We start from the raw sequence: 22,158 nt of genomic DNA, 5'->3' as shown, positions 1-22,158 counted from the left end.
GGTGGCGTGTCAAACCCAACAACGGGGACCATGTGTTTATTTCATGAAAAGATGGAGAATATGCTGGAAGTGGAAACTCGAGGCACAATCATAAACCAGATCCAAGCAGGGTCAGCGCAAAAAAAAAACATCCAATGGAGAGGCAGAGTGGGGGCAGCAGGAGGGGGGTGGGGGGGGGGGCTGACATGACGGATAGTGAAGTATAAGCTTGCAGCACAGACAGGAAGTAATGCTGGGAAGGCCAGCCACCACATTTGTTCACAAAATTGTGGCGATTCATCAAAAGGATGATTGACCTGTCATATGGTTTTTTTCGTGACGAACTTGTCCTTACCACTTCATCTCCTTTCAGAAGAATAAGCTTCTGAAAAAGTTCCTTGCATTGCTCAAGAATCAACAGTATGTCAGGACAAATCCAGAAATCCAAATCTTCATCTGAAGAAAGGTCCAAAATATCAATACCATCTTCATCACTACCGTTCCTGAGAATTTCCCATATTTCTTGTTTGATACATTACATTCCACACTGCGGAGGCCATACAGGCAAATGTTGTCATCTCACCAAATGTGGAAACAGCATCGGCACAGTGCATGACTTAAGCAGAAATGGCTCAGGAGCAGATCAGCACTGTAGTACTTTCCAATATTACCAAGAAGAGCAGATAATGACAGCACTGACAGGAATGGTGAAATACAAACAACAGCGAGTCATTGTTCCACTGTGCTCACTTACCTGCCCCCACACCCAAGCACACATGAATGCCCTTAGTTGTCAGTTCTCCCTACCTGCCTGGTGTAAACGAATACCCGTAGCCATCTGGACATTTTACCAGCCGTGTGTACATGCACCCCCTTAACTGCCCGGGCACTCCAACCACCAACATACATGTACACCTGTAGCCATGAGAGGGTTAATTCACCTTTCCAAATAATCCTGGAAACGATAAGTATGATTGTAATTATAATTTTGTATCTTCACAACTTCAAGTATAAATATAACTGAAATACATCTAAAACACAGAAATAATTACATTTCTCACAAAATAATTAATCTTATATTAGCATTGTGTTTTATTTCAGTTAACTTTGGTTATAACACCAAAATTATAATAAATGCATAATTACAAATACTATCTCATTGGATCATGTTGTAAACTAATTTGTGTCTGATTCTCCAGTGTGTGTGTGTGTGTGTGTGTGTGAGATAGAGAGAGAGAGAGAGAGAGAGAGAGAGAGAGAGAGAAGGAGAGAGAGAGATATTGGGGGGGGGGGGGGGGGAGACGTGTGTGCGAGATGGCAGCATCACAAATATTAGACGTAAGTGCATTTTTGGCAATATTTCACCTCAGGATGACCTGAAGACTCTGCACCAAGCTATGAAGCCAACATGTTGCAGACATCTGCCAGTATTCCCCAAAATTGATGGAACAAAAATCAACTTCTGTTACTGCAGTCAGCTCAAGATGGATAACCTATAGTAACAGATATTAACAGCTGCTGCGGAAGATGGCCACGCAAACAAATGTAAAAAGTCAACTCAATTAGAAGTTTTATGGTCTTAAGAGGAGATGTAATGACACTCACCTTTTTCCATCCATTGCCCACTTTATGTGTATGGACTTAAGAGTGTTCCTCTTGGCATTCAGAAAGTACCTCAGATCGTCCATATCGACAGACGTGTACCCAAAGTCAATCTCTGCCAGTTGTGGGCATCCGTCACCCAAAGGTCGCAAAGCAGGAGTGCTTTCTGTGAAGTGTACATCCAAACACAGCACCTGGAGGTGCTGTAGATGAGACACAGCCTCTGAAAATTTCTCAGATTTCAGCAGTTCATCGGATATCCTTAGTGTGCGTATTCTGGCACACTTCTCTACCAAGTTCTTCAGCACCTACAAGCAAACAGTAATTCCCTTGCTATACAAACACTTACTGAGAAAAAGAAGCACAGCGTTACTGGTTGTTTAAACAGGTGTTTTCTGTGAGTTCTGAACTTCAAAGAATCAAACTCCCTCAAATAAAACAGCTTCAAATGTCTGATTACAAATAAGTTCATAAGTTAAATATTTGCCTTTATGTATATAAGTGAGAAAACGTGTAGGAAATGTTTCAAGTTATGCTTAAAGTTCGTTAGAAGTCACTAAGTGACTCTCGTTATGAGATACTGGATGAATATAAACTGGGTAATTTGCACTCAGTTTTAAGCAAAAGCTAGTTTTTCACACAACTAAATATTTACATCATATCTCTGGAATCTGTGTTGCAGAATGATAATTTTGCAGGTACATTCAGTGGTATACACGAATACACTATGCAAAGTGTGTTGTGAATAGAGTCAGTAGCAAAGAAGTAATAAATTAAAACGTCACACCTGATGCAGAAGGGTTACTGCTTAAACAGCAAAATTGTAATAAGTGACAAACTTTTGTGGGGGTGTCAACAAGCACAAGTTCCATAATGGTTTGAAACAATATGTAAACTTTATTGGAAGTCACTACATGCTCTTATTCTCAAATACTGGTGAAAGAAGTCCACATATTTGCGTGCCATCAGTTAGGCTACTTCGAGACACACAGTTTCTGACTATGACACTTGCCTTATCGTGTTAAACTTCTAATGTGAAATTATACCACTTAATGAGTAGATTATGACACCATTCTAAGTTTTTAAATTCGGTTCACATTTTTGCAAAACACTGATAATCATATTTTTGTTGCCTCTAGAAGCCTTCAGGCAGGCAACCTGCAACCTTTTCCAGGACAGTCGCTAAGAAATACAGATCTGACAGCACAGGTGCCACTTTGGCACATGCTATTATAGAATCCACTGTCAGTTTCACAAGACACTAAATATTTAATTGGCATAAGGCATTAACATTTTGACAATTAAAGCAGGCAGGAAACAATGCCACAGCTACCTGTAGTAAGCAAATCAAACTCTTGAAACAAAGCAATCTATTTATGCATACACCAGGCAAACGTGGTTATTTTCGTATGACAATGCCCAGCTACAACCTAACACCAATGACTTTCAGTAGAGAGAAATTCCTTCTATTCCCTTAGAGCTGAACTGGTGACCTAGGATTTCTTCACACATCCCAGACTGTTTTTAGCTGGACCATGTTTCCATCAAACCATGAAACAAATTATCACTTGTTGGTTTTGATCTTACATGGCAATTTCTATAACTGCTTACACAAACAGCCCTATAATGTGATTCAAAAGTGCACTTATAAATGTACAAAACTAGTGGAAGCAACTTATGAGGGCAGTCAAACGTTTCCTGCCTCAGCAATTAATCATTGCACTGGCTTTGTACAAGATGGGTGCAACACCTGTTCACAACGGATCATAAACAAATTTACACAACAATTTCCAAACAGTGTTTGGTATGTTTTCATGAATAAGAATAATAATAATATCAATGAAAGAGTGATTGCGTGTGTTCGTGCTTGACAACAGATGAAACCTTATTCAACACTACAGACCAGATTTAAAACAATAACCAAAACAGTGGACATAAATCATTTCTTTGTCTCTAAAGGAAGCAAAGAGAGAGAGAGAGAGAGAGTGTGTGTGTGTGTGTATACGCGTGCATGTGTGTCTACTACTGACAAAGGCCATAATGGCGGAAAGCTTTAATTGTGTGACTCTTTTTGTTGTGTCTATCGTGACTCAGCATCTCCGTTGTACGGTGAGTAGCAACTTTCCTTCTCTGGCATTGTTACATTTATGTAGGACCACCACCTTTAATTATTTCGAAGAGCTACTGAATAAATAAATCAATCATTTCAGTTAAAATCTTCCTGGTTGAGTATGCCGTTTAATTGTGACATCACTTGATATTTATTTTATTTAATGCAACGATTGCACTTTGTGGTAATTATTGTTTGAAATGGCTAGACAGTGTCTGGTAAATTATATTGTAAGATCACAGACAACTGACATCCATTATGCATTCAAGCTACTACACGGTATCACGACTGACGTGTGGGGCACAACCTCTACGACAACAGTAACCCCAATATCTGATCTGAGTCACACATTGCCCAATACCACTCTTCACATACTTTCCTGGTAAGTCACGAATTGATCGACTCATCCAGGATAATCAAATGTTATTTTAATGTTCCTCAGTCATTCCACTGTTTTCACCGGTACATTGCAGGAAACACAGAGGCTATGAAAACATGTATGTAAATTCTAATTACAAACATCAAAAGTAAATAAGTTGAAGACTTTACTATTGAAAATTTGTACACTGGACAATTTAGGCACATGTGTACACAACCTCTTGATGATGCCTCTCTCTGCAAGAGACCAAATTTTAGATAGAAAATCATGGCTCTAATGAAGGGCTGATACAAAAAAATTTATATTTCCTAATAAAAAAGCACAGGCCATGAACAGTTGCAATGTGTAATCATCGGTGGATTTACTTTAGTGCAGATATTTAGAGATAACCTCCAATATAAAGATCAGCGCTATGCAGAATGTAAGACTCACCGAGTAGCTAAGCTTCTGACTGACATGCAGTTGCAGCTCGGAGAGTCTCTGGCATTTGCTGTAGAGCGCACGGAAGACACGGGACCTGGCACTTCTCCACATGAACACAGTACGCAGGTTCGGGGCATCGCAGAAAGTCTTTATCGCCTCCTCGTCAGTTGTGCCACCTTTACTGGTGTCCATGTCGAAACAAGTCCAGTACCTGTCACACAGTAATATGTTGACAGTTCATTCCCGACTAGTGTCACCGACATGTGGGATAGAATTTGTCTTCACAATGTCAATGCTCCGTAGTAGCCTATTTTGAACATCTATAATTGAGAAGCTATGTCCCACGTGAAACCAGAAGCAAATATAAAAAAGTACAAACAGATACAAAAAGGTAGGAATAGCAGGATGAGGGGGTGATCAACTTTCAGAAAATTTGGTTCCTTCACATGGCAATGGAAAAAGGAAGGAATTGCTGGAAATGAGTAGGAAACGCATTCAATACTGGAGGATCAGAAGAATTAACAGGATAGGTCCAAAATCTATAAAACCATATATGTTAATTTGTTCAAAATCTTATACACCTGAAAGTTCACCAATTTGTCTAAAACTTCGACAGTGTTGCATTTGAATATTAGCTTGCTTGTATATACCCACTGCAGCAACATATGCTGTACACACACACACACACACACACACACACACAAACACACACGGAGGGGAAATAAATTGTTAGCGAATGTGCGGATGAATGTGTGTGTGTGTGTGTGTGTGCGCGCGCGGCGCGCACGCGCGATTGTATACCTGTCCTTTTTTCCCCCTAAGGTAAGTCTTTCCGCTCCTGGGATTGGAATGACTCCTTACCCTCTCCCTTGAAACCCACATCCTTTCGTCTTTCCCTCTCCTTCCCTCTTTCCTGACGAAGCAACCGTTGGTTGCGAAAGCTTGAATTTTCTGTGTATGTTTGTGTTTCTTTGTGTGTCTATCGACATGCCAGCACTTTCGTTTGGTAAGTCACATCATCTTTGTTTTTAGATATATTTTTCCCACGTGGAATGTTTCCCTCTGCCTGGAACAGTTCTGTCCTCCGCCACAGTGGGACCCACCTCCTCTTCCTCAAAATCACCCTCTCCAAACTTTCCAGGAATTTCTGACTTCCAGCCTTGCCTCTCAATCCTTCTTAAAAAACCTTAATACTACTCCCAACATAACCACTGCTGAATCCCAGGCTATCCGTGATCTGAAGGCTGACCGATCCATCGTCATTCTTCCGGCGGGTTCCACGACCGTGGTACTTGATCGTCGGGAGTATGTGGCTGAGGGACTGCGTCAGCTTTCAGACAACACTACATACAAAGTTTGCCAAGGTAATCCCATTCCTGATGTCCAGGCGGAGCTGCAAGGAATCCTCAGAATCTTAGGCCCCCTACAAAACCTTTCACCTGACTCCATCAACCTCCTGACCCCACCAATACCCCGCACCCCTACCTTCTACCTTCTTCCTAAAATTCACAAACCCAATAATCCCGGCCGTCCCATTGTAGCTGCCTACCAAGCCCCCACAGAACATATCCTTGCCTATGTAGATCAACACCTTCAACCCATTACATGCAGTCTCCCATTCTTCATCAAAGACACCAACCACTTTCTCGAACGCCTGGAATCCCTACCCAGTCTGTTACCCCCGGAAACCATCCTTGTAACCATTGATGCCACTTCCTTATACACAAATATTCCGCACGTCCAGGACCTCGCTGCGATGGAGCACTTCCTTTCACGCCGATCACCTGCCACCCTACCAAAAATCTCTTTCCTCATTACCTTAGCCAGCTTCATCCTGACCCACAACTTCTTCACTTTCGAAGGCCAGACATACCAACAATTAAAGGGAACAGCCATGGGTACCAGGATGGCCCCCTCGTACGCCAACCTATTCATGGGTCGCTTAGAGGAAGCCTTCTTGGTTACCCAGGCCTGCCAACCCAAAGTTTGGTACAGATTTATTGATGACATCTTCATGATCTGGACTCACAGTGAAGAAGAACTCCAGAATTTCCTCTCCAACCTCAACTCCTTTGGTTCCATCAGATTCACCTGGTCCTACTCCAAATCCCATGCCACTTTCCTTGACATTGACCTCCACCTGTCCAATGGCCAGCCTCACACGTCCGTCCACATCAAACCCACCAACAAGTAACAGTACCTCCATTATGACAGCTGCCACCCATTCCACATCAAACGGTCCCTTCCCTACAGCCTAGGTCTTCGTGGCAAACGAATCTGCTCCAGTCCGGAATCCCTGAACCATTACACCAACAACCTGAAAACAGCTTTCGCATCCCGCAACTACCCTCCCGACCTGGTACATAAGCAAATAACCAGAGCCACTTCCTCATCTCCTCAAACCCAGAACCTCCCACAGAAGAACCCCAAAAGTGCCCCACTTGTGACAGGATACTTTCCGGGACTGGATCAGACTCTGAATGTGGCTCTCCAGCAGGGATACGACTTCCTCAAATCCTGCCCTGAAATGAGATCCATCCTTCATGAAATCCTCCCCACTCCACCAAGAGTGTCTTTCTGCCGTCCACCTAACCTTCGTAACCTGTTAGTTTATCCCTATGAAATCCCCAAACCACCTTCCCTACCCTCTGGCTCCTATCCTTGTAACCGCCCCCGGTGTAAAACCTGTCCCATGCACCCTCCCACCACCACCTACTCCAGTCCCGTAACCCGGAAGGTGTACACTATCAAAGGCAGAGCCACGTGTGAAAGCACCCACGTGATTTACCAACTGACCTGCCTACACTGTGAAGCTTTCTATGTGGGAATGACCAGCAACAAACTGTCCATTCGCATGAATGGACACAGGCAGACAGTGTTTGTTGGTAATGAGGATCACCCTGTGGCTAAACATGCCTTGGTGCACGGCCAGCACATCTTGGCACAGTGTTACACCGTCCGGGTAATCTGGATACTTCCCACTAACACCAACCTGTCAGAACTCCGGAGATGGGAACTTGCCCTTCAGTATATCCTCTCTTCTCGTTATCCGCCAGGCCTCAATCTCCGCTAATTTCAATTTGCCGCCGCTCATACCTCACCTGTCTTTCAAAAACATCTTTGCCTCTGTACTTCCACCTCGACTGACATCTCTGCCAAACTCTTTGCCTTTACAAATGTCTGCTTGTGTCTGTGTATGTGCGGATGGATATGTGTGTGTGTGCGCGAGTGTATACCTGTCCTTTTTTCCCCCTAAGGTAAGTCTTTCCGCTCCCGGGATTGGAATGACTCCTTACCCTCTCCCTTAAAACCCACATCCTTTCGTCTTTCCCTCTCCTTCCCTCTTTCCTGATGAGGCAACAGTTTGTTGCGAAAGCTTGAATTTTGTGTGTATGTTTGTATTTGTTTGTGTGTCTATCAACGTGCCAGCGCTTTCGTTTGGTAAGTCACATCAACTTTGTTTATATATATATAAGGTGAAATGTTATCATCAAAGATCTCAAGGAGCTCTTGACCAATTTACTTCAAATTATTACACAATACTCAGATGAACATTCAGACAGATACTGGCTATACACACATACATGGAGGTGACTGAAATCTCAGGACAGTGATACGCACATACACAGATGGTGACAGCAACACATACACATGGTATAAAAGAGCAGTGCATTGCTGGAGCTGTCATTTTACTCAGTTGATTCAAGTGAAAAGGTTTCAGACGTGATTGTGGTCGCACAATGGGAATTAAAAGACTTTCAATGTGGTATTTGGAGCTAGATGCATGGGACTGCCATTTCAGAAATCATTAGGTAATTCAATATTCCAAAACTCACAGTGTTCAGAGTGCCAAGAATATCAAATTTGAGACATTACTTCTCACCACGGACAACACAGTGGTCAACAACCTTCACTTAAAGACCAAAAGCAGTGGCATTTGCGTAGAGTTGTCAGTGTTAACAGATTAGCAACACTACGTGAAATAACCACCGAAATCAACGTGGGATGTATGACCCACATATCCATTGAGACAGTGTGGTGAAATAGAACATTACTGGACTATGACAGCATGTGAATGATGCGAGTCCCTTTGCTACCAGCACAACATCGCCTGCGGCGCCTCTCCTGGGCTCATGATCATATCGGTTGGACCTTAGACAAGTGGAAAACTGTGGCTTGGTCAGATAAGTCCTGATTTCACTTGGTAACACTTGTTGGTAGGGATCGAGTGTGGTGCAAACCCCCAAAACCATATACCCCAAGTTGTCAACAAGCCACTGAGCAAGCTGGTGGAGGCTCTATAAAGGTGTGTGGTTACTCTGGTCACAACAGACAGGAAGCGCATTGTGGTGTGAACAGCTTAAAGCTTAAAAATACAAAGCTGTACATATGTTTATGTTATTCGTTTTGCATGTGACAAACATATGAATTGACATGGTGTTAATAGCTTAATGCTTAAAAATACAAAGCTGTACATGTGTTTCTGTTATTTGTTTTGCATGTGACAAACATATGAATTGACGTGCAATGTTCGTTGGTTGGTTGGTTGGTTGGTTGGTTTAAAAGAGGGAGGGAAGGGGCCAAACTGCTAGGTCATCAGTCCCTAGTTCCAATTAAAATAATTCCACAAGGGTGGGAGTAAAATAATCAAGACATACAAAACACAGCTGGAAAAAAAGAAGAAAACCACAAGAATGACAAAAGGGCATCAAACACTAAAATGGACAAAATCGGACAATAAAACCACAGAGAAACGCAAGAAACATGTAGAAGAGATCGAAACAAGAGAGCAGATTACCATGACTGGCTGACCATAAGAGTAAAAAGGAGAAGCTAGCCACTCGGCAACACATTAAAACCTCCACCCTAAAAGCACTAGGGTGGAGGACATAGTGCGACAAAGGACATGCACTAAAACTTAGATAAAATCATAAAACCAACCCTCATGAATAAAACATAAAATTGAAGCTGCTGTTGAGGCGTGGTCGCCCAACACCAAAGGTAGGGTTCTGGGAAAGTTAAAAGTCTGCTACAGAGCAGCTAAAAGTGGGCAGTTCAGCAAGAGGTGAACAACCGACATTCGTGAGCCACAGCGACACCGAGGAGGATCCTCACAACGGATAAGGTAACCATGTGTTAGCCGCATATGGCCAATGCAGAGCTGGCAGAGGACAACCAATTCCCTATCAGAGGACCGCATGGAAGAAATTCACACATTTGTAGTCTCCTTAATGACACGCAGTTTCTTGTGTGTACTGTTATGCCATTCCGTCTCCCAAAGCCGAAAAATCCTGCGGCGTAAGACAGAATGAAGGTCAGTTTCGGAGATGCCCATCTCCAGAAGCGGTTTCCGCGTAGCCTGTTTGGTCAGCCTGTTGGCAAGTTCATTGCTGGGGATTCCGACGTGTCCTGGGGTCCACACAAACACCACTGAACAACAGGACTGTTCCAGGGCATAGATGGATTCCTGAATGAACGCTACCAAAGTATGGTGAGGGTAGCACTGGTCAATTGCTTGTAGGCTGCCCAAGGAGTCAGTACACAGGAGAAATGACATGCCAGGACATAGCGGATGAGCTCAAGAGCACGAGGTATGGCTGAAAGCTCTGCAGTGAAAACACTGCAATCAACTGGCAAGGAGTGCGGTTCAATATGTCCTCCATGAACATATGCAAAGCCTAAGTGACCATCAGCCATCAGCCATCGAGCCATCGGTGTAAACCACTTCAAGGCCCTGGTATATGTCAAGAATTGAGAGGAAGTGACAGCGGAGAGCCGCAGGGTTAACGGAGTCCTCAGGGCCATGCGAAAGGTCCAGAAGAATCTGCAGCCTAGGTCTATACCTTGGAGGTGTACGTGAATGGACCTCGAGGAGGGGTGGTAAAGGCAAGGACTCCAGTTCAGACAATAGGGATCGGACGCGAACCACAATCTTAAGCCCTGATTTGGGCCGCCGATGCAAGAAATTAACTGAGGTGGTTGGGAAAAGGAGACAGTAATTCGAATGTGCAGGAGAACTACAAACGTGCTACGTAACTGGCGAGCAGTTGTGCACGCCTAACCTTCAACGGAGGGACTCCAGCCTCCACCAGGACACTAGTCCCCGGACTCATTCTTAAAGCTCCTGTCGCTAGGCGAATGCCACAGTGGTGCACTGCGTCAAGTGAATGCCGAACTGTAAACCAGACTCCCATAGTCAAGCCGGGATTGACCAAAGGCTCTGCAGCAGTGTAGAGCGATCTGCACCCAAGTTGGTATTGCTCAAACAGTGGAGGGCATTGAGGTGCTGCCAGAACTTTCGCTTAAGCTGATGAAGGTGAGGTAGCCAAGTCAATCAGGCATCGAAAACCAGTCCTACAAATTGACATGTCTCCACTACAGTGAGTGGATCATCATTAAGGTAAAGTTCTGGTTCTGGATGAATGGTGCGACGCTGACAGAAATGCATGACGCACGACTTCGCAGCACAAAACTGGAAGCCGTGGGCTAGAGCCCATAACTGTGCCTTGTGAATGGCTCCCTGTAGGCGCTGCTCAGCAACACCAGTCCTGGAAGAGCAGTACGAAATGCAGAAGTCAGCCGCATACAAAGAAGGTGAGACCAATGGCCCTACAGCTTCTGCTAGACCGTTAATAGCCACTAAAAGTAAAGACACCAATACGCAGCCATGTGGAATGCCATTCTCCTGAATACGGGGTGATCTATGGGAGGCACCAACTTGGACACAGAAAGTACGGAGCGACAGGAAGTTTTGGATAAAAATCGGGAGCGGGCCCCAGAGACCCCAAAGACAAGGATATGATGCCACCACGTCATGTCGTATGCTTTACATAAGTTGAAAAAGACGGCAATCAGATGTTGGCGTATGGAAAAGGGTGTCAGGATGGCAGACTTGAGGGACACAAGATTATCAGTGGTAGAGCGACCCTGGCAGATGCCTCCCTGACATGGAGCCAGTAGGCCATGTGACTCCAGGATGCAACCCAACTGCCGATACACCATACGTTCCAGCAGCTTAAAAAGAAAGCTGGTGAGGCTGGTGGGCCGGTAGCTATCCACATCAAGCAGGTTTTGACTGGGTTTGACCACCAGAATGATGGTGCTCTCCTGCGATTGCAATGGAAAGACACCATCGCACCAGATCCAGTTGAAGATGACGAGGAGATGTCGCTTGTAGTGAGACGAGAGATGTTTTATAATATGACTCGATCCAATCCGGCCCAGGAGCTGTGTCGGGGCAATGTGCAAGGGCGTTGAGGAGCTCCACTCTATAAATGGGGCATTATAGGGTTCACTGTGGCATGTAGTGAAAGAGAGGACTTTTCTTTCCATCCACCGTTTGAGGGTGCGAAAGACTGGAGGGTAGTTCTCCGATGCAGAGACTCGAGCTAAGTGCTTGGCAACCGCGTTTGCGTCAGCAGATAACATGCCATTCGTGTTAATGCCAGGGACACCTGTTGGGGTCTGGTACCTTTATAGCTACATACCACTGAAGCCCATGACTATATGGAGTCTTTGAGTAACATTCAATTAATTATCAGATGACCCGACATCTGACAGGACCCGCGTCAGTATCGCACGATGAGTCAAGAACCTGGAGGAGCTCCCAGTCACTGAAAAGTTAATTATGCAATTTGGCTTGATGAAGAGGCTAGGAGCGTATGTTAGGTTGTCTTCAACTTGTCTCTTATGCATTTGAAAGGTAGCCAAGTAAAAAAAAAGAGGACACCATTGCTGTCACAAAGTGGGGTTACAATATGTTCATCAAGAACTGACACTCATGTAGGAATACCACCACGGCAGAGATGACACAGAAAAGTAGTTTATCTTTGATGGCTCGGCCCACACCTGGGATGAATAATACATTACCAGCAAACGTAGCACTTCCAGCATTCCTTGTGACTGCATTTAATTAGATAGCGAGACTTGGGATGGAGCCACTTAAGTATGATGAAAGGTAGTCAGTGAACAATGTCATTCTATGTCCTGAATAATTATTGCAGTCTCTTTGGTGCATCATGGTACTGGCTGTTGGTGGAGGGGGACTGGAAACAGGAACAGCAGTTTCAGTGGCACGGATGATCGTATCGGAGATGCCTTCCACAAACTCATCAATGCATTTGGCAGACATGATGTAGGTGACTGCTGAGACATACAACTACCATTTGGCTCTTCAAATAACCAAACATGTTAAGTGGGCTACCGGGTGGTGACAAGGAGAAATCACCAGTAAAAGACCATTATGTAGCAATCATTGCAGCAAAGCTGTGAGATGGGGGAAGAGATAATCAGGTCAATGGCCAAGAAAGTTCCACAGGTGGCAACAAAGTTGGTAGGAGTACTGTCATTGAGGGGAGAGATCAAGATGAGAAAGATGCTGCTAAATCACAAGGCCTGTACCAGAGGATGTGGTGGTTCCCCTAAATGGGTGGTGTTCAATGTAATCCACAAGTTGGAGGAAAGAAGAATTTCTGGATTAAGGTGATCATTTCAAGTCATTTAAGTGTCCTACCTGTGGGTAAATAAATATTACAAATGAAGATCACAGGGGTTGTTCGGACTCTCACTACTGTCATTTCCAATGTTGAGCAGAGAATTCCTTCGGTGACATCTGACCCTCGCAGGTGTCCCCTCGGGCCTAGTGCAGTTCCAACAGAATGCACAGTGACTTCCAGGAGTTGGAGAACAGATGTCAGTGAAATGTGTTTCTCTGAGGGCACACAGTTCACAGAACAGGTGAAAAACAGTTGTATTCTCGCAAGTGACAGACATCCATTCAGTTTTATTGAATTATCACATTAAGGGGCCCCAGTTAGACACGGTGGGGCCAAGACAACAGGCTGTGCTCCAAGACCACTGTTACTGGAGTGTGTGCAAAAATATCCACGAATATGGGTTAAGAGTCTGACGGCGTGGGGGCATCTGGCACATCCTTCGTCACAAGAGTAGACTTCTTCCCCAATTTCTCCTTTGTCTCCTTCGCGGCTTTTCGCAGTCAACATTCTTCTGAACGCTTAGCTCAGGTGTGGGAATGGAAGAGGGGCAGCACTGGGACTCAGTCGATGGCTGCTTCAGACACTGGTCATGTCGGGTCATCGGTTAGTGGCGTTCCTGGCACAGGACACCCGAAAGGGAACCCCATCACCGGAAGATGCTGGAGTACGACGTCACTTCTTCAGCTAGGTGCTGAGAGTGGTTCCAGAAGGTGCGCACAGGAGCAGAATCAGGAAGGAAACTGGACATGCCCAATCCAAGCAACAATCCCAGCATCTGAGTTAATTGATTTAATGAAATTGTGGAAGAATGAAATCTAGATGGCTGTAAACGGTTCTGAACTGTCATCATCTCAAATATGAGAGTACGGTCTTGTCACTGGGTCATTTCACTTCGTGCTGATGGCAGTGGTTATTATTTATGAGAGAGTGCTGAAACGTAATGCCTCGGATTTTTTTTATGAAAACTCTTTAAAGCTTTTTAAATAAATTAAACTTTATTAACATTCTAAATCTTTATTCTTCCTGTCTACGTATTTATTTATCAACATAGTCACCCTGACAGTGAACAAAGTTCTCCAAACAAGAGACCAGTTTGTTGATACTGTCACTTTGTGCTTTTGTTGACCGCACACAACCTCACCTCTGCCTGCACCACTTCAACACTATCGAAGCGAAATCCTTGAAGGTGTTATTTAAGTTTTGGAAACAGACCAAAATCAGATGGGACCAGGTTGGGAGCATATGGAGGATGACTGATGACAGCGAGTCCAAGATGGCAGATTGTTGCAAATGTTGCAGCACTCATGTACGATCTGGCGTTGTCATACTGAGATAGAAGGTGCTCCATGTGTGGACAAACTCTTCGGCAGTTAGAAAGTCGATTACAGCACGTCGCTTCTCACACACCGACGTAGTTACATCACACACCATGTTACATGCTACAATTTGGAGCCCTCTGACAGCAGAGAGCTGCAACCTGTATCGGCAAAGTGGGAAAGTCAAGTGAGTAATACGCATGACATTTAAGACCTCGACCGATATTTAGAACAGAATAAAAAATTCAGAGGCATTACTTTTCATAACAACCTCTTAGACTGTCTATGGGTGAATGAATAAATAAATAAATAAATAAAATGAACAGCAACAAGAACTTCCCAGCCCATAACTCCGCATTTATTCAGGTTGATTGGTTGGTTGATTCAGGGGAGGGGACCAAATAGTGAGGTCATCGGTCCCTTCGGGTTAGGGAAGGATAGGAAAGGAAGTCGGCCATGCCCTTTCAAAGGAGCCATCCCAGCATCTGCCTGAAGCGATTGAGGGAAATCACGGAAAACCTAAAGCTACATCTACATCTACATTTGTACTCTGTAAGCCACCCAACAGTGTGTGGCGGAGGGCACTTTGCGTGCCACTGTCATTACCTCCCTTTCCTGTTCCAGTCGCATATGGTTCACGGGAAGAAGAACTGCCGGAAAGCCTCTGTGCTGGCTCGAATCTCTCTAATTTTACATTCGTGATCTCCTCGGGAGGTATAAGTAGGGGAAAGCAATATATTTGATACCTCATCCAGAAACGCACCCTCTCGAAACCTGGACAGCAAGCTACACCGCGATGCAGAGTGCCTCTCTTGCAGAGTCTGCCATTTGAGTTTGCTAAACATCTCCGTAACGCTATCACGCTTACCAAATAACCCTGTGACGAAACGCGCCGCTCTTCTTTGGATCTTCTCTATCTCCTCTGTCAAACTGACCTGGTACGGATCTCACACTGATGAGCAATACTCAAGTATAGTTCAAACGAATGTTTTGTAAGCCACCTCCAGGATGGCCAAATGCAGGTTTGAACCGTCATCCTCCCGAATGAGAGTCCAGTGTGCTAACCACTGCACCACCTCGCTGGATCACATTTATGCGGAGATCCCAATATTGTGACTATTAAAATGTGTGTGACCCTTTGTCACTGAAAACCATACTGGTTGATGGTGTCACTGTTCAGAATATATGGATTGTATCATATTCAGTACTCCCCAACTTTTTCAAGTATTTGCAACAGAACCCACCTCAGTTGCTGCAGAACACGGCTCCTATTTTAACCTTCACAATTTTTTAGGCAGAAGTGGGATATTCATTCCAGTCTGGTGCACAGTAGTAACTGAAGTTGGGCACAAACATTCTTGAGCTGCACAGTCAGTCCTCAATCTTTTAGAATTTTCTACAGCTCTATCAGGATAAAGATGAGGGCATGGAAAAATGAAAGGTTGCATGCTCACATACAGAAGTGAGGAAAAAAAATAAAGAAAATCAAAACTATAGAGCCCAGTTCAGAAGTGACTCGGGATACAACAGTAATGATAAAAAGTAGAAGATATTTCAGTGATACCATGTACAGCCATGTCTCAAAATCACATTTACCACACCCAGCTCCATTACATGATTCTAAACTTGGAATGCATTTTGAATATAAAACTAGAATATTCCAAAGTTCTAAGATGAGCTGACAGTACTCTCAAATTCAAAGTTTCCCCACATCCATATTACAATATAAGAAACAATCACCCTAACAATATTTGTTCAACACCAAACAAGGGACTCACATGTAGATTTTAGGTTTCTTACCTGACATGGTATTCCTTGTCATGCCACAACTCGAAATCTTGAGACAGCCTTCTCCAACGAGAGCACACCTTCTGTACCACATCTATTAGCTCACTGAAAGACATGTGAGAGAAGATCTTTATCAGTATCTCATCTGGCAAGTCACTGACACTCACACGCAAGGTGTCTGCGGCACACGGTGTGCTCTCAGGCACATCAGAAACTGACTGGGAATACATGCTGTCAGCATCTTCCAGAACAGAAGTGATGGAGGATGGAGTAGCTACAGACGACACACAGCTCTGACACACTGGGACATCTTCACCAGCCACTAGGAACGCACCACCATGCTCATCTTCTGAAGCCATTCTGTTGTCGAATCTGCTTTTGGATCACAGCGAGATGGACGCTGCTGGGGAAGGGATCGTCGTGTAGGTGTCTCCCAGATACACCTGCAGGCACTGAAACAAACAGAAAAATATTTATTCAAATCAGTATTATAAACTTATATGAATACACAATAAAACCCATATTGTGGTTTTAAAAATCATTCCAGATGAGTGGTGTGCATTCCTACATATTCTTACCACAAATGAAAGTCATGTAACTGTAAAACAAGTTATTTAGAGAAGAGCCTACATTTTTTGCAGATTTGTTATTTTATTTGCCATGGTGAGGGACGACAGCTGTCTTCAAGATGGGACGGCAATCGCAGTAACTTTGTGAGAGGCAGTACCTGAGGGGATGCAAATAAGGGAAATTCTTAGCACTGCCAACCTGCTTTTGAGAAGTGTGACGTCTTCTAGGAATAGATATATTCTTGACAGCAGTCATGACAGTTACTCAAACAAATAAAAATAAAATGTCATTCTGATTCACCGAGCGAGGTGGCGCAGTGGTTAGCACACTGGACTCGCATTCAGGAGAACGACGGTTCAATCCCGCATCCGGCCATCCTGATTTAGGTTTTCCATGATTTCCCTAAAACACTTCAGGCAAATGCCAGGATGGTTCCTTAGAAAGGGCACAGCCGATTTCCTTCCCCATCCTTCCCTAATCCGAGCTTGTGCTCCGTCTCTAGTGACCTCGTCGACGGGATGTTAAACAGTAATCTCCTCCTCCTCATTCTGAGTCCTTCATTCTTTAGGCAGACTTGTATGTAAAGGTTTCACATTGGGTGTTCTGATTTGACAGAAGTTTGATGTTATCCAGTTGATGTATATGCCAATGGACAATATATGGATCATATACACGAAAGGTATTTGTGTATTGAGAAAAGTGATTTATTCATCTCATAGCAAACATATGCTAATGATTTGATTAGAGTACAAGAGATGTGAAAATATGGTTAAGACAATTTCACTAATATAAAACTATAGTTAATAGGGCAGAGTAGTATTTAAACATTAATGCAACTTATTTGTGAAAAGATGCTTTTGCATATTGACACAACAAGAGAATTGATCAAGTACATCCTGCTCAAACATTCACTTCATAGTTCATTAAGTCTTCAACTGAGTACAGCATCACTGAAGCAGATTATTGTGTAGTTTTTCATTCAGTGAACCTAGGATCATACTCTGAATGTTCTTGGCTTTTAGTTTGTTGTAAATTTTCATTTACATGTAGTACATAGGAGCAAAACCATCTGACTTGAAACATACTTTTCCAGCGGGATTTGAAACTTTGGCTACAGTTGCAGTACCACGTCCAGTGAGGTATCAAGGATGTGAGCAATCACTCATTGCTATAGTATAGGCTAGGGCAGAGAGAGGAAGGTTTCCAACAAAGTAAACGACGAGAGACACTGTCGCTATCACTTATTAAACAGGAATTGTTCAGAAAATTACAACTATATCTAGTGAAATGAGTAGGTTGATGCAGCTCCAGTCCAGCACTGTCACTGAGTTGAAAAACATTTTCCGAATAGCACTTAAGATAAAAATGTGTGTGTGTGTGTGTGTGTGTGTGTGTGTTCCGAAAGAACAGACACTACGAATCGAAATAGACAGCCTTGTTAATCAATTAAAGATTGAAGGACAGATGTCCAGGCTGTCTAGCGCATTAAAATAGAACAACGGCGTCAGATAAAAATTTGTGCCTGATCAGGTTCGAACCCAGATTCGTAGTGTCTTTCCTTTCGAACATTCCCGAAAGAGCCGCGCATGTGGTATGCGGCAAAGATGGGAATTCGCGTCTGACGAGGAGCGTGTGTAGATAGGTGCTGCAGAGAGGTTGGCTGCTGCGTCCCGACAGTGCCCATCGTCGGAGGTTCGAGTCCTACCTCCGGCATGGGTGTGTGTGTTGTCCATAGCGTAAGTTAGTTTAAGTTAAATTAAGTAGTGTGTAAGCTTAGGGACCGATGACCTAAGCAGGTTGGTCTCATAAGTTCTTACAACGAATTTACAAAATTTTAAATCCAAAATACTGCATCTCGGTTCTTACAATAGTGCAGTAGGTGCGGACTGGTTAGCAGTAACTGAAGAGAGAGTCCAACTCAGATTGTGGTTAAGAGCATAATAACTGAAATTGTGAATATATTTCTGAATGAATGTTTGTTACGTATTTTTCCGTCGCCCTTTTCACTGTTATAAGTTATGTTCTACAAGGAACGCACGCCATTCGAGGCGGCAATCTGTAATTTGGTTTACCTTAATTACTACTTCAATTTTTGTCCACAATTTAAAGGTATATATGGGTGCAAACATGGAATACATGGGAATAACGCAGCTGCTCAGTGACAGGTATGGGGGAGGCATTGAGGCCAGGCCTCGGATCTTCGACCCCAGCCCTCTTTGCTTCCGCCTACCTGGTGCTGAAAGTCTTCTCAAACTTTTTTAAAAAAATAATAGTGCAGTGATCAGCATGTCTGTCTAGTAAGCAGGAGGTCCAGGTTCGAAGCCCAGTCGGTCACAAATATTCATGTGCCGTCTTAGCTGTATTTCAACGCGCTGTGACAGTGTGGACGTAGGTCCTTCGATATTTAAGATGCAATTGTTTCTTGAGGCAATAGCGGCGATTTGCGAACATTTGTCTTGCCATCAGTGTAACGGGACTTCAAGGCCATCCAACCCTTAGTCATTGCTTTGTGCCGCCGCTAACCCATGTCATATATATGCGAATCAGATTGTAGTTCATATTTAGTCATATAACGAATGGTCAGTATACAAGTATGGAGTGGCCGAGCTGTTCTAGGCGCTGCAGTCTGGAACCGCGCGACCGCTACGGTCGCAGGTTCGAATCCTCTCTCGAGCATGGATGTGTCTGATGTCATTAGGTTAGTTAGGTTTAAGTAGTTCTAAGTTCTAGTAGACTGATGACCTCAGAAGTTAAGTCCCACAGTGCTCAGAGCCATTTGAACCATTTATGAAGTATACAAGTATTTACGAACAGTAGAAGCAGGATTGCAGCGAACTGATCCCTTAACCAAGTGAAACAAAGAGTACCTGTATAATGAGTCATTCCAGCTGCATAGCTGAGGGTAATATTTGTTAAGCAATTCATTGCAGAATTAATGTAATACCCGCACGATGATCTCTGTAGTCATACTGTATCACTAGCAGCCCGCGAATGGAGTATTATGTTCGTTAAATCGGATTACTCAAGCTGAGGCCAAATAAAGAGAAGCGACGACGCCACTTCACTATCTTTACTTAAGTAGGTAGTCAGCGCTAAATTATGTGTGCCACCATTAACGTTACTGTAAGCAGTTTGACAGCATAACACCACCACAACTACTAGATTAGATTAATACTAGTTCCATGGATCATGAATACGATATTTCGTAATGATGTGGAACGAGTCGAATTTTCCAATACATGACATAATTAGGTTAATTTAACAACATACTTAAGTTAATATAACAACTTTATTTTATTGTGTTTTTTTGTTTTTCTTTATTTTTTATTTTTATTTTTTAATTTTTTTTGTTAATTTATATCTAAAAATTCCTCTATGGAGTAGAAGGAGTTGTCATTCAGAAATTCTTTTAATTTCTTCTTAAATACTTGTTGGTTATCTGTCAGACTTTTGATACTATTTGGTAAGTGACCAAAGACTTTAGTGCCAGTATAATTCACCCCTTTCTGTGCCAAAGTTAGATTTAATCTTGAATAGTGAAGATCATCCTTTCTCCTAGTATTGTAGTTATGCACACTGCTATTACTTTTGAATTGGGTTTGGTTGTTAATAACAAATTTCATAAGAGAGTATATATACTGAGAAGCTACTGTGAATATCCCTAGATCCTTAAATAAATGTCTGCAGGATGATCTTTGGTGGACTCCAGCTATTATTCTGATTACACGCTTTTGTGCAATAAATACTTTATTCCTCAGTGATGAATTACCCCAAAATATGATGCCATATGAAAGCAATGAGTGAAAATAGGCGTAGTAAGCTAATTTACTAAGATGTTTATCACCAAAGTTTGCAATGACCCTTATTTCATAAGTAGCTGAACTCAAACGTTTCAGCAGATCATCAATGTGTTTCTTCCAATTTAATCTCTCATCAATGGACACACCTAAAAATTTGCAATATTCTACCTTAGCTATATGCTTCTGATTAAGGTCTATATTTATTAATGGCGTCATACCATTCACTGTACGGAACTGTATGTACTGTGTCTTATCAAAATTCAGTGAGAGTCCGTCTACAAGGAACCACTTAGTAATTTTCTGAAAGACAGTATTGACAATTTCATCAGTTAATTCTTGTTTGTCAGGTGTGATTACTATACTTGTATCATCAGCAAAGAGAACTAACTTTGCCTCTTCATGAATATAGAATGGCAAGTCATTAATATATATTAAGAACAACAAAGGACCCAAGACTGACCCTTGTGGAACCCCATTCTTGATAGTTCCCCAGTTTGAGGAATGTGCTGATCTTTGCATGTTACGAGAACTACTTATTTCTACTTTCTGCACTCTTCCAGTTAGGTACGAATTAAACCATTTGTGCACTGTCCCACTCATGCCACAATACTTGAGCTTGTCTAGCAGAATTTCATGATTTACACAATCAAAAGCCTTTGAGAGATCACAAAAAATCCCAATGGGTGGTGTTCGGTTATTCAGATCATTCAAAATTTGACTGGTGAAAGCATATATGGCATTTTCTGTTGAAAAACCTTTCTGGAAACCAAACTGACATTTTGTTAGTACTTCATTTTTACAGATATGTGAAGCTACTCTTGAATACATTACTTTCTCAAAAATTTTGGATAAAGCTGTTAGAAGGGAGATTGGACGGTAATTGTTGACATCAGATCTATCCCCCTTTTTATGCAAAGGTATAACAATAGCATATTTCAGTCTATCAGGGAAAATGCCCTGTTCCAGAGAGCTATTACACAGGTGGCTGAGAATCTTACTTATCTGTTGAGAACAAGCTTTTAGTATTTTGCTGGAAATGCCATCAATTCCATGTGAGTTTTTGCTTTTAAGCAAGTTTATTATTTTCCTAATTTCAGAGGGAGAAGTGGGTGAGATTTCAATTGTATCAAATTGCATAGGTATGGCCTCTTCCATTAACAGCCTAGCATCTTCTAATGAACACCTGGATCCTACTATATCCACAACATTTAGAAAATGATTATTAAAAATATTTTCAACTTCTGACTTTTTGTTCGTAAAGTTTTCATTCAATTTGATGGTAATACTGTCTTCCTCTGCTCTTGGTTGACCTGTTTCTCTTTTAATAATATTCCAAATTGTTTTAATTTTATTATCAGAGTTGCTGATTTCAGACATGATACACATACTCCTGGATTTTTTAATAACTTTTCTTAATATAACACAGTAGTTTTTATAATTTTTGATAGTTTCTGGGTCACTACTCTTTCTTGCTGTCAGATACATTTCCCTTTTCCGGTTACAAGATATTTTTATACCCTTAGTAAGCCATGGTTTGTTACAAGGTTTCTTACGAGTATATTTAACTATTTTCTTGGGGAAGCAGTTTTCAAATGCATTTACAAAAATGTCACGAAATAAATTATATTTTAAATTGGCATCAGGTTCACGGTACACCTCATCCCAGTCTAACTGCTGTAGGCTTTCCCTGAAATTT

The 22,158-nt window shown here is 42.7% G+C and overlaps 1 protein-coding gene across 1 annotated transcript in view; it reads right to left on the bottom strand.

Moving 5' to 3' along the window:
* Positions 1 to 22,158, bottom strand: part of LOC126215225 (F-box/LRR-repeat protein 2-like) — a 62,695-nt gene that overhangs the window by 23,871 nt on the left and 16,666 nt on the right. Inside the window, exons 2-4 of the mRNA XM_049941892.1 lie at positions 16,105 to 16,544; positions 4,503 to 4,704; positions 1,585 to 1,889 (exon numbers count right to left, since the gene is read on the bottom strand). Of these exons, the coding sequence (XP_049797849.1) occupies positions 1,585 to 1,889; positions 4,503 to 4,704; positions 16,105 to 16,451 (854 nt within the window). The 5' untranslated portion in view covers positions 16,452 to 16,544. The remainder of the gene's footprint in view (positions 1 to 1,584; positions 1,890 to 4,502; positions 4,705 to 16,104; positions 16,545 to 22,158) is intronic.

The sequence above is a fragment of the Schistocerca nitens genome, chromosome 12 (assembly GCF_023898315.1).
Source record: "Schistocerca nitens isolate TAMUIC-IGC-003100 chromosome 12, iqSchNite1.1, whole genome shotgun sequence".
In the NCBI taxonomy this organism is placed as follows: domain Eukaryota; kingdom Metazoa; phylum Arthropoda; class Insecta; order Orthoptera; family Acrididae; genus Schistocerca; species Schistocerca nitens.
Note: the sequence above shows the minus strand (reverse complement) of the source record. Positions and strands in the feature narration are given on the sequence as shown.